This window comes from Plasmodium sp. gorilla clade G2 (assembly GCF_900097015.1).
Source record: "Plasmodium sp. gorilla clade G2 genome assembly, chromosome: 13".
NCBI classification, from domain to species: Eukaryota; Apicomplexa; class Aconoidasida; order Haemosporida; family Plasmodiidae; genus Plasmodium; species Plasmodium adleri (nom. inval.).
Genome location: NC_041705.1, coordinates 630287 through 645262, shown reverse-complemented (window position 1 = coordinate 645262; position 14976 = coordinate 630287). Strand labels below are relative to the sequence as shown.

General features: G+C 17.7%; 2 protein-coding genes across 2 annotated transcripts; one reads left to right on the top strand and one right to left on the bottom strand.

Annotated features, from left to right (window-relative positions):
* Positions 1-678: 678 nt before the first annotated feature.
* On the top strand, positions 679-2144 carry PADL01_1316200 (conserved Plasmodium protein, unknown function; the record flags this gene model as incomplete). The annotated part of the gene is made up of 5 exons (XM_028683699.1): positions 679-693; positions 862-912; positions 1029-1094; positions 1198-1270; positions 1459-2144. The coding sequence occupies 5 exons, from the start codon at positions 679-681 to the stop codon at positions 2142-2144; spliced, it is 891 nt and encodes a 296-aa protein (XP_028539851.1).
* Positions 2145-3036: 892 nt separating this feature from the next.
* On the bottom strand, positions 3037-10185 carry PADL01_1316100 (transcription factor with AP2 domain(s); the record flags this gene model as incomplete). The annotated part of the gene is made up of 1 exon (XM_028683698.1): positions 3037-10185. One exon carries the CDS (start codon positions 10183-10185, stop codon positions 3037-3039), a length of 7149 nt encoding a protein of 2382 aa, XP_028539850.1.
* Between the last annotated feature and the right edge of the window lie 4791 nt (positions 10186-14976).

The following is a 14976-nucleotide window of genomic DNA, read 5'->3' as shown; positions in this document are numbered from 1 at the left end:
AATATATGCGTAGGAAATATATTTATTATATAGTAAATTTATTTATACCATTTAAAAAAAAAATCAAATTTTATAAAATAATGCCATAATATTATATATATATATTATATATTTATTTATTTATTAGTTTAACGATTTATTCATTTCATGATATATATATTAAAAAACTTCCACATATATATATATAATATATATATGTAAATATATTTATATATATATTCATTTATTTTTTTAATCGTGAATAATATGGATAAAAGCCTACTTAGAAAATAGGTATCATTATTATATTGTAAACATTTGGAGAAATGTACATATAAAATATTATTATAGATCATATTATATATTTTTATATACGTACATTATTATTACCTTTTATGTATTAATAAAAGAGAAACAAAAATATTTTTTTATTTAGAAAAAAAAAAAAAAAAAAAAAATTAAAAATAATAATTCAAAAATAAAAAAAATATATAATATATATATTATTATATATATATATATTATTTCATTTTCTTTTTTTTTTTTTTTTTTTTAAAAAACATTGCAATTTTTATGTTTTCATACAAATTCCACATAATATATTCTTATTTGTAATCATAAGATATGTATTTATATTAGATTATAATTTTAAATAAATTGTAAATGAGTTCATAAGGATATTTCTAATTCCCTTTCCAAATGAATTATTCAGAGGTATATTTAGAAAATAATTAAATGATAATCAAATAAATGAACATATATATTATATATATATATATATATATATATTATGCAATATTGATCTTTTGTTTATAATATTGTCCATTCGTTTATATATATATATATATATATATATTTTTCTTTTTTTTTTTTTTTTTAAAGATCGATGAAGATGATGAAGATTTATATGAGGGTTTAGAAGGAGATAATTTGGTAACCTAATTTGTCCATATAATATAGCATATAAAAGAAATATTTATATAATGAAAATATATGGGTATAACAGTTTGTATACATTTATATATTATATATTTATTAATTTTTTGTAGGACACTTTTGAGAAAAAAATTGAAGAAAAAAAGAAGGAAGTCGAAAAGCCTATAAAGCCAAAAGAAGTAAAAAAAAAAAAAAAAATTTTAAATGACATAAATCCATTGTCTATAATATTTTACATGATATAATAATTATATTATGTGTATTTCGTTTTTATTTTATTAGCAATCGTTTGATAAATCTCGAAGAAATTTATACAAAAAATTATGTGGAGGAAAAGCTACTTATACAAAAAAGGGTAATTCATTTTATTATTATTATTTTTTTTTCCTTATTCATAAATTGAATATTTTAAGAACACATAAAAATATATATATATATATAAAACAATGTTTTAATCCATATCTGATAATATATATATATATATACATATATATTTATGTATGTATGTATGTATGTATTTTTTTTTTTTTTTTATTTTTGTAGAACCCTGTTTATTGTTTGGAGCCCCTCAAGCAACTGAAGAAGCAACAGATATATGTTCGGATGATGAAAAGGTAGAGTTTCTTTTACTTTTAAATTTAGTATATTATATAAATGATATAGTAATAAGAAAACATTGTGAGAAATTTGGAAAAGTTAAAAGGGTTTTAATATTAGAAGATAATGTATATTGTAAATCTTTAGGAATTTGTTTAGTTGAATTTTCTTATTTAGATAATACACAGAATTATTCTTTATATTTAAAAGAGAATTTAAAAGTTACTGTTAAAAAATTAGATGGATTTCTTGAAGAACAAATAAAAAATGATGAGTTATATAATTATGGTGGTTATTTAGATTATAATATTATTGAGAAAATAAAAAATGAACATATGGATATATTAAAAAATAAAGATAATGTTTATGATACATTATTTAATAAGTCATTAAATTTAAATAAACATCCTTTATTTCCATGGTTTAATACTAACTTAAAGGATGTTCTGAATACATATATTAAATCAGAATTAAAAAAAAAAAAAAAAAATCAATCAAATAACAATAATAACGAATATTTAGATAAACAATATGAAAGTAATTCTTCAGATTCAGATAGTGATATTTCTACACATGTTCTTAATTATATTCAAAAAAAAAATAAATACATTAATTATAATAATAAAACATGACAAAATATAAATCATTAATATGAAAAAAAAAAAAAATTTTAGGATATATCAATATTATTACATAAGTAAAAAATGTTATAATAATAAACGCACTGACAGATAGAAGACAAGACACCATACTCATGTGAATATCTACACTTGATAAAATTAATTGGAAACACAAAATGATTAATAGTGAAACTATATGATACATATTTATAATATGTATTTTATTATATATTTTTATGTATATATTTTTATGTATATATTGTTATTTATATATTTTTATGTATATATTTTTATGTATATATTTTTATGTATATATTGTTATTTATATATTTTTATGTATATATTTTTATGTTTATGTGTGAATTAATTTGTAACCTTCTAAAAATTCATATTTTTAAACACGTATTTTTTAAAAGCTGAATTATTTTATATTACACAAGTTGTTTATTAGTATAATATATTGTATATAAATATTTTAAAAAAATGATAATAATAAAAGATGATTTTTTAAAAATTTAGAAAAATTAAAGGTTAAAGTTTTTTTTATAAGCAAAGGAAAAAAAAAAAAAAAAAAATTATAAATAATAAAATACCAAAAATAATTGGAAAAATTTCTATAAACTTTTAAAAGATTAAAATAATAATATAAATATAGATATAAAATATTGCTAAAAAAAAATTTTATTTTTAATTAATTTTTTTTTTTTTTATTTATTTATTATCTTATATTTTGCATACAATATGATACTTTTATCAAAAAAGTAAAAAAAAAATTTGATGAAAGCATTTTTTATAACGTATATTTATAAACATACACTATACAAAAAAATAGGCAAAAATATATTTTCACATAATATATTCCTCTTTGTAATAACTTGTTTTATTTTATTTTATTTTTTTATGTTTACATATAGATAGGTTTGTATATATTATTATTTACATTATTTGTATTATAATTTTGTCTTAAATTATTTCTCTGTTGATTTTCTTCTTTATTATTATAACAATCATTATATGAACTATAATTATCCATATTTCTCATTTTATCAACTACTCCATTATTTTGTATAAGGTTCATATGTAATATCTCGTTATTATAATCACTGTGATGGTTATGTGTGAAAGAATTTGAATATATATTATTAAAATTGTTTTTATAATTATTTGTAAAATTATTATTACATTCATTTGAATAATTATTAGAATATGTATTAACACAATTATTTATATATTCGTTTGAATAAATATTGTTTAATTCGTTATTGTTTGATGATGTTAATTCGGTTTGTATGTTTTCCATATTTATAAGGTTTATATTTTCATCACTTATGTTATTCATATGATTGACATGATTGACATGATTGATATGATTCATTTGATTCATATTATTCATATTATCTGTATCATTCATATTATCCATATTATTCATATTATACATATTATCTATATCATTCATATCATCATTTTTTATATATTCACACATTACATTATTATTAACCATATCATTATAAGATAAATTGTTTGTCATAGGAGAAGAAATATATTCCTCATTATTAGATAATATATCCATAGAATTGTTGTTTCTGATATCAATTATGTTATTATTTATATTATCTATATTATCCATATTATCTATATTATCTATATTTTCCATATTTGTTTGTAAAACAAAATTACTACTATTCCTTGCTCTTTCGTTATTCATAATAGTTATATCTTTCCTTATATTATTAAGTACACAACTATTATTTGAATTATTCATATTATGGTTGCCAATAATAATATTTTTATCGCAGTTCTTATTATGCATTATATTCTTATGGTTATCATAGGTCATTTTATCCATATGAAATGTGGAATTATAATTATTATCATTTGTAGAATATATATATGAGGATGTAGTTTTTTCACTATTATTTGATATATTTGATATATTTGGATCATGTGGTTTATATTCAATACTATTATTATAATTTATATTTTCTTCTTCGTTAATTGGGTTCATATTATGATTAAGTATATTGCAATTATTATTATTATTATTATTATTATCATTAACATTATTGTTATATTCATTTATAAAGTTTTGTTCATAATCCTTGTTTATTATATTTTTTATAAAAGGGTTGACAAAATTATTTCTTTTCCCTTCAAATAAATTCATCTCATTTTGATTAGTAAGTGTAAACTGTAAGTTACCACTGTTATTATTATTATTATTATTATTGTTATTATTATAAAATATTGTACTATTAATTTGTTCCACATTTGTTTCATCAACATTTGTAAAATAATTTTGATCTGTATCTATCATTTCATTTTGTTGAACAGATACTACTTTATATTCATCTTCAATTAGATTCTTATGATTTTTCTCATTTTCATTAGAACCTATTTTCTTACTAAATATTGTTTTCATTTTATTTTTATTAGCATTTTTATTTTTTATCAAATCATTTTTATGGAACCTATCTAAACCACACAATTTTATATTATTTTCTCCGTTTAATATATCTACATTATTTTTTTTATTATGTTCACTAGAATTATATTTCATAAAATTATTTCCTGTCTCATTTTCGTCTTCATTATTTATATTAAAAATGGATGATTTCTTATTAAGATATCCATCAATCATATTATTTTGAATAAATTTTTCGATTTTATTGCTATTCACCAAATAACTTTTCATGCAGGTTTTTTTCTCTCCAGTAAGATTTCCCTTCAAATTTGTATTATTACAACTACTACTACTACTATTATTATTATTATTATTATTTATGTTGCTACTTCCTTTTAATTCATCATTTTCTTTTTTCTTATTATTTCCTTGTTTTAAAAAGGAAGAACCTTTTTTTGAGACCCCATTTGTATCTTCCATATTTAATAAATTGGAATTATTAAGGATTGAATTATTCGCCCCTGAATCTACTATCCTCTTGATATCATTTAATAATAACATACTATTTTTAATATTATTTATACTATTCTTATTATATAAAAAGGATAATTTATTTTTAGCCCCTTTAAAAGGGTATGACTTTTTATCCTTATCAGAAAAATTCATATTTAATGATAAATCATTATCTATCATATTGTTATTTGATACATCTGATGGACATAAATTATTATTTGTATCATCATCATTATCATCATTTATAACTCTACTTTTAATAGGATTTAATGCATTTTTTAAAACTTTTTTTTTTTTATTTACTTTACTATTATTAATATGATAATTTTGTACATGTCTCATGATATCTAAATTATTTTGTCTTTTCTTCATATTATCTAGTTTTTTCATATATTCAAATCTTCTACGATTTTTTTGCATAGCATTATTTGAATTATAACTACCTTTATCACCATCATTATTTTTATTATTATTATTATTATTATTACTATTATTTGTAATATTCTTTTTTCGATCGTCTTTTTTATTATTTTCTAAATTATTTACATTTAAAGAATCCTCAGTACCATACGAATTGGTTATTTCAATATTTTGTGTTATAGAAACTTCTTCTACATTATTCTCAGTACTTTTTTCAATAGAATAATGTTCCTTTACTAAGAATTCATTATTTTCTTTATCTTCTATTTCTTCCTTTTTTTTTAGGTTATCTTTTGTAAATAATTTGTTCCCTTCCTTTTTATCATCCTCATTGATATCCAATTCAATAGAATGAAATAATTCATTATGTATCATAGTTTCATTTAATTCATCTTTATTTACATTATCACAAATAGTTTGTTTTTTAGAATTTTTTATTTCTTCATCTATTATTATATCTTTTGCATCATGTTCTGTAATTTTTTCATTCACATTTCTATTATTATAATCATCTTGGCAATCATAAAAATCTATAATATCATCTTCCTTAATGCTTTTTGTATCTTCATCATTAATTTGAGACATGGTAAATTCATTATATTCTTGTTCTATTAAAAATGTATGATTATTATAATAATCCTTTAATTTATCAAGTAATAAATTTTTTTTATGAACGTCTAGTTTTTTTATTGTATCAATATCATTCTTATAATTAATTTCATCCTTTTCATCAAAATGCAATCTTATTTTATTTTCTTCACTTAATAAAATTAATTTTATTTCTTTATTTTTTCTTTTTCTACATGCATTTTGTACTCGTAATATTTCATCTAATAAAACATTATCTATATTGTCCACATTATATATATTATTATTATTTAAAGATAAATCTTTTAGGTTTTCATTCTGTTTAGTACTTTCTAAATTTATAAATATTATTTCACATTTGTTTGTATCATGTTCAAGAACTTTGCTTTCATGCTTATCACCATTTTGATCGTTTTCTTCTTCACATTTATATTTTAAAGAATTTATTTGAGACATCTCCTTTTCTTCATCAGATGATTTATTTAATTGTTGATTATAATCAACTGACGTTCTTTTAAAACTGTTATCATAAGGGTTGTTATCATTATTGTGCATTCTTTTGTTTTTTCGTTCCCTTAAAAATTCATTGCTCTGATTCTTTTTTTGATCGATGTTATTTATTGTAACATTTTTTTCATCGTCTGTAATATTTTTCAAATGATTACTAGACACTACATGACATGCATTATCATTTACAATATGGTTACTATGAGTTACATTATTTGTGTTTATTATATTTGTAGCCTCATTTGATATATCTTGGTGTTTTGTTTGTGTATTATTATTTGTTATACTTTTCATATATTCATCTTTTATATCTGTGCATATCTTCTTCTTTATATTTTGAGTCTCATTATTTAAAATTTCTACATATTCATTATCACAACGCTGTTGATTGATGTTTTTATAATTATCATTATTAATATCATTATTAGTAATATCGTAATGTTCATCATCATTATTATCAATATGAACATAATTTCCCTCATCTTCACAATTTTCATAATCGTTATAAGTATCTTCAATATTGTCATCTGCATCGTCATCTACATCGTTATCTACATCGTCATCTACATCATCATCTTCACCACCTTCATCTTCTTCACCATTCTGACTAATATAATTATTTTCATTATTATTAGACTCATTATTATCAAGTTCATTTTTTTCTTTTCCTTCCATATTTAATAATCCTTTTCTTTTTTCATTTAATCTTTTGGGCATCCTAGGTTTATGTGGTTTCCTTTGTAAGCAATTAACAGCTTGTATTCTTGCATAAATAGCTAAATATTTGGCTTGTGCCTGACCAAATTTCTTAACAGGGAAATATTGTCTCTTTTGATTTCCGTTTTGGCTCCAGCTAGCTACCCATCTTCTTCCAGATTTATCAAAACGAACTCCTTTAATTTTTGGTAGGATGAGCATATTCAAGCTGTTCATAGCAGTATCCATATTATTATCATTACTATTGTTATTATTATTGTTATTATTATTATTATTGTTGTTGTCTTCCGACATGAAATTTATAGCAGACGGTTTATTATTATTATTATTATTATTATTATTATGATCTCTTATATTATCATTTTTATTAAAATTAAAACGTTGATTTAATAAAAAATTATTAATATAATAATTATGATTAGCATTAATAGGTAACTCGTCATTTTCGTCTTCATTATCTGAGGAGGCACCAAAATTTTTTAATTTTCTTATCCAATCATTATTAAAATTGTTATTTATTTTGTTATTCTTGTTATGATGATTCATATTATTATTATTACCACAATCATCATTATTATTATCATTACTATTAATATTATGGTCTCTTTTATGTTCATCATTATTATTATTATTATTATTACCTATGATATTATCTTCTTTATTAAAAGATAGATGTTCATCATTTTTATTCATATATTTATTCATATTTCCTAAATAACTCATATTATTCATATGTTGAGATGGTGTTTTTATATTTGCCAAGACATTTCCTAGGGATGACGTTACAGTATTAGTAACACCATTTGTTACAACACTCATTGTTTTATGCATATTTTGAAGATTAACATTTCCTTCTCTATCAATTTTTCTAATATCATTATTAACATAATTATTATTTACTAATTGATGATCCACTTGATTATTATTTAATAAATTTCTCATAACAGACGAATCATCAGTTATATTATTTCTAGTAATATTTTTTATGTTAGGTATAACATTATCTGATTCAAAATTATTACTATTATTATTATTATTTAATATGTTATTAAATATATGTGGTGGATTTGGTTGTGTATCAATCATAGGAAAATTTATATGCTCATGATTATTATCTATATTTAAAGATTTCATATTATTATTTAAATGAATATTCATATTTTGTGTTTCAATGTGTTTATTCATATAAGTATTATTTATATATTCCTTATTATTATTATTATTATTTAATACCTCGTTAAAATAATTTTCTAATTTTATATTCACATTAATATCTTTTATATTTATATTATGTATATTATAATTATTATTATTATTATTATTAGTAGTAGTAGTATTAGTATGATTAAAATCATTATTAGGATTATTATTATTGCATGTGCTTACATTATATGATTCGTTATTCACATTACTATTATAGTTATTTGTTAAAAGATCATAATTATTATTATTGGATAAATCACAATTAAAATGATTTTGGTCAGGAAAATTATAACTGGGATTATTAAAATTGCATACTTGTTTGTTATTATTATTATTATTATTATCATTGGGATTATTATAATTTTCTTTTTTATTTTTGTGTGGATATATAGTAGTATGATTTTCATTATCGAAAGAGGATATATTTTCTACCACTGAATTATTATGATTCATATTATTACTACTACCACAATTATTATTATTATTATTATTATATGGATTAGATACCATTTCGTGTGTATGATTAAATAGGGATACGTCATTTTTTACAACATTAATATCATTTGAATCATTTAATAAATTTTCAGAATATTTCATATTTGTTACAGTTTTAAAATTTGCATTTTTCATATTTTGATAATTCTCATTATTATTATTATTATTATTATCATCATTATTAACCATATTTACATAATTATTATATTTAAAGTTATTTGTATTGTTTACATTATTTATTGAATTTATTCTCTCACCATATATATTATTATGTTCATTTATATTGAATATATTTTCCATATTAGATATTTTACCATTTCCTATTTTCCCTTGTTTTTGGTCTTCTTGTACTTTTACATTATTATAATAATTATTACTATAATCATTATTATTATTATTATTATAATAGTTACAATTATTATTATTATTATGATCATTACTATTGTTGCTCATACAAGAATGATCAAGTGTAATGTTGTCAACCATGTTATTATTAACATTATTAGACATGTTACTACATATACTATCACACATACTTGTATTAACATAACAATTGTTTAAATTGTTATTAGCGTCCTTTAAATACATATTTTGTGTTTGAATAAAAGGTTCTTGATTACTGGTTGAATAATTTGTTAACTCTGAAAAATTACTCGTGTTCATAATATTATTGTTCATCATATTATTGTTCATCATATTACTGTTCATCATATCATTATTTATCATATCATTATTCATCATATCATTATTCATCATATCATTATTCATCATATCATTATTCATCATATCATTGTTCATCATATCATTATTCATCATTTCATTATTCATCATATCATTATTCATCATATTATTATTCATCATATTATTCACAGGACCATTATTTAAAACATTATTATTATAAATAATCTGATCATAATTAGGAAAATTATTACACCTATTATTATTATTATTATTATGGTTATTATTCAATATCGTATTTTCATACTTATTCATATTATTCATCATGTTATTATAGTCTACTTCTACTAAACAATCGTTATTCCTAGAAGTAAATATTATCTCTCTCTCTTCTTTTTCTTCTTCCAAATTTTTGTTATTATCATTTGACCCATATAAATTATTCATATTATTATTTAAACAAAAATTATCATTTTCAATTAGGCTGTTCTTACTTCCTTTCAATTTTGAAAACTTCTTCCTCTCTTTCATTTTATATCAAAAGAATATATGTATATATATATATATATATATGTATATATCTGAGTGTGTGTGTGTATAATACATATATATATATATCTATGTATTTATCTCTCTATATATGTGATAAATACTATTACCATAACGGCATTTGAAAATATATATTATTGACTAATATATATTTAAAGCAAAAAAAAAAAAAAAAAAAAATAATAAAAGAAACTTATATAAATACTTCTGAAACTTCCTAGGTACCACCATAAATTGATATTATAATATTATTATAAGATATTTATATATATATTTTTGCTCTAATAAATAAATAAATATACATATATATATATATATATATATGTGTACTATCTGGAAATACTGTTAAGGTTCTTCTTTTTTTCTCTTTATTATATTTTTTTTCTTTTTTAAATATAGTGTATTATATAAATATATAAAAAAAATTATACTTCTGAATTTAGTTTACACCCAAAAATAGATATGCTCTTGAAGAAGCATATATGGTAATCTATGATTACTTGATTAAATAATATATATATATATAAATATATAAAAGAATTTTTATTTTATATATTATCTATAATATGATATATAAAACAATTTTATAGGTTAATATAAATACATACATACATAAGGTTAAAACGGATAATATATATTTTTTATATATTATTATGCCTTGTGTATCATTCTACATATGCATATATGTGATTTTTTTTTTTTTTTTTCTTCTCATATATAATACATGTACACAGATTTTTCAAATGCCTATAAATTAATTATGAATTAATAAAATATATAGTTTATATGTACATACATTTATGTATATATATTCGTAGAAAGAAAAAATTCTATATATCAATAAACATGCAGATATACATGTAACACATAAATATATATTTTAGATTTATTCTAAATATAATCTGTATTTTAATTTCTTTAATATAAAAAATAATTATAATATATATAAGAAAAAATTAATGAACTTTTTAATAGATAATTATAGTTTCTTCTTATATATATATATATTCAATTTACCTTAGGATAAAAAAAATCTTCCATATGGACAGAAATATGTGTACATATTAAATATATATTTTTCTTTTTCTTAATCTATTTTATATTTTTTTTTTTTTAATTTTGATTTATATTATTCTGTATCATATATATATATTCAGTGTATTAATGTTTTAATGAATAAGCTTATCAATTATTATATATATATATATATATATATATATATATATTTGTTATATTATTTTTATTGTGTAAGTGCATTATATTATGATGCAACAAACATTCCTTATATTCTGTATATTTTAATTTTCTTTTTTTGAGGATACATAAATAAATATAAAATAAAATAAAAAAAAAAAATTATTATGAATTTATATGTAATATTACTACATAAAAAAAAAAAAAAAAATGTATAAGCTTATAATAAAAAAAACACTAAAAAAAAAGAGAAAAACTATAAATGTAAAGAAACATTAATGTATCTTATTGTATAATATATATATATATATATATATATGTATATGTGTATAGGTAAAAATAAAAGTTTTTTTATTCATATAATAATAATACTTAAAACTATGAAATTATTATTACTATGTATGAATATATGTATAGATAATAGGAAATAATAAATTAGACAAATATAAATATGTGTATGTAATAATAAAAAAATAATAAAAATAATTTATATAATATATTGCATTAAAATATTTGTTCATATTAAAATGACAAAAAAATATATATATATGTATCATATAATTTATATATATTTATAGAAAATATTATATTTTCTTCAACGTTCTACATTGGATACTAATTATAAAAAATATAAATGAAAAAATACATATTCTTAAACATATATTATGATATTATAAAAGAATATATAATTATAAGAAATATAGGTGTAGGTATATTCATAAGAATAAATCTAATATTCAAAAAAAAGAAAAAAGAAAGTATGTATAATATGTGAAATGTATCCAATTCACATTATTGTTGTATTATAAATTACATATAATAAATAAAATATATGTCTAATATATATTTATATATATGTATAAATTAATACGAATATTAATAAAAATTCATATATTACTAAATATATAGAAATCTACTTGTTGTATTTTCAAATATATATATATATATATGATTTATATTCCTTTATTTATTATGTATATATAAAAAAAAAAATTATTATATAGTTTTTCTTACTGCCACTATCATAATATAGATACATAAAATTAAAATATAACTACTTTTATTTTAATTTTATTTTCTATAGACTCATATAAATAAGTATATAACATATAATTATTAAGTATATTATATAAAATAATAAAAATTTTTTATTATGAAGTAAAAAAAAAATTAAAGTATATGAAAGGAATGCAAATTTTTTATTATATTTTTATCAGTATATATTCTTATAAACATAAACATATATATATATATATATATATATATATATATAATTATATGTATACATACACATATATCTACATAACTCATAATGTTTAAATGCATTAATATATATAACAGATATGCTTATTTTATTTTTATATTTTTTTTGTGTAATAGAATGAATAAAAACTATATAAAAAAAAAAAAAAATTATACTTATGTATATGTATATCCATATGTTGTTGGTGTTCTCATATAATCAATTAATCTTTAAAACATAAAAAAAAAAATACAATTATATGAAAATGTTCATACACACATGAAAAAAAAAATATATATATTAATTATGATCAAAATGAAAAAATATAAAAAAAAAAAAAAAACCAAGGTAACTTCATAAAAAATAAAAAATATTATTAAAATAACAAACTCTTATATACATATAAAATTTTAATATATAAATGTATATATAATTACACTTAATGTTATATATATATTTATATATATTATGGATATTTATTTATTTTTTTTTTATATTCCTATATTGATCATATATGTGTGTATACATATTTACACATGATACAACAAAAAAAAAAAAAAAAAAAAGAAAATACAAAAAAAAAAAAAAAAAAGGAGTGAATATATATATATATTACACATATGGTAGAGAGATAACTCAACAAACAGAAAAAAAAAATTAGAGATAACAAAAAAATAAAAAAATTAGGGTTATAAAAATAAAATAATTTAAAGCATAAAAATAAAAAAAAATTAAGGACAAATAAAAAAAAAAAACTTATATCTAAAATATTTTATAAAATATAATAAAGTTCAACATAATTATTTATGATATTGTTAATTTTCTTTTTCTACATAATATGTATACACACACAAATACATATATAAAATGGTTAAGAAAAAGGTATATTAAAAATACATAAATAAATGTAGACTTATATTTTTGATCTAGTATATTTTAATATGAATAATTATAAAAAAAAAAAAAAAATAACAATAATAACATAATATATATATATGAATACACATATACATATATTTATATAACTTCAAATTAAAAAAAAAAAAAAAAAAAAAAAAAAACTCAAATCACAAAACTTAATATAATAATATTCACAATTTGCTCAATTTGAAAAGGGGATATATATTACATATAAAAAAAAAAAAAAAAAAAAAAAAAAAACATACATTACAAAATATATAGATAATAATACCTTATTTTAATTATTCATGAAAATATTAAAATGTCAAAATTATATTAAAATAAAATATATATATATATATATATATATATATACACATATGAACTTACTATTCATGAGACTATTTAATATAAAAAAAATATTACATATTCTCTTACAAAAGATAAAATAAATATCCCCTTATATATTACAAATAAAAAAATAAAAGGAATTAAAAATTAAAACTAACAATTCAGCACACACACAAATACATACATATTACTCATGTATTCTTCATCTCATAAGCTCACCAAAATTTAAAAATCGATATAAAGAAAAAATAAAATTAAAAATCTTCATGTAGCATGCAATAATAAAAATATACACATATATATATAATAAATAGAAAAAGAATTAATCAGAAAACAATATATTTTATAAAAAAATTAAAATTTTATTGTTGTTCTTTTAATAATGTTTCTATTTAATAAATAAAACAAAAATAAGAGAGCGAAAGAAAAAAAAAAATTGGTATATATATATATATATATATTATTTATGATTTGTAATATAAATTTTTTTTTTTTTTTTTCTATTTTTTTTAAACACCAATATATATATACATTACATAATAAAGTATATAAAGCTATTAGTGTAACATATTATTATAGTAGTGTATTTTTTTTTTTTTTTTAATGTGTGTACAAATATATATATATGTATGTATGACATTACTATATATATCTTTATATATAAAAACTTATATTTATTTATGTATAAGTTTATGTATAATGTATATATATATGTAAAATATTATACTATATTCTATATATATATATATATATATATATATATATATATATATATCCAAATATATTATTCCTATATTATATTCAAATATATTATTCCTATATTATATTCACATATATTATTTATATATTATATTCATATATATTATTATATATATATATATATATATTTAATAATATGAATACATATATTTTTACAAAAAATTAAAGGTAGGGTGTAGAAAAATTAGCACTAATAAAAAGATTATATCGAAAACATTTCGTTGATAAATAGAATTTTAAGTATAACGAAATTTCGATAATAAAAAAAAAACAAAAAAGAAAAAACAATATACTGTGTAACTTATAAATATATATTTTTTAATATA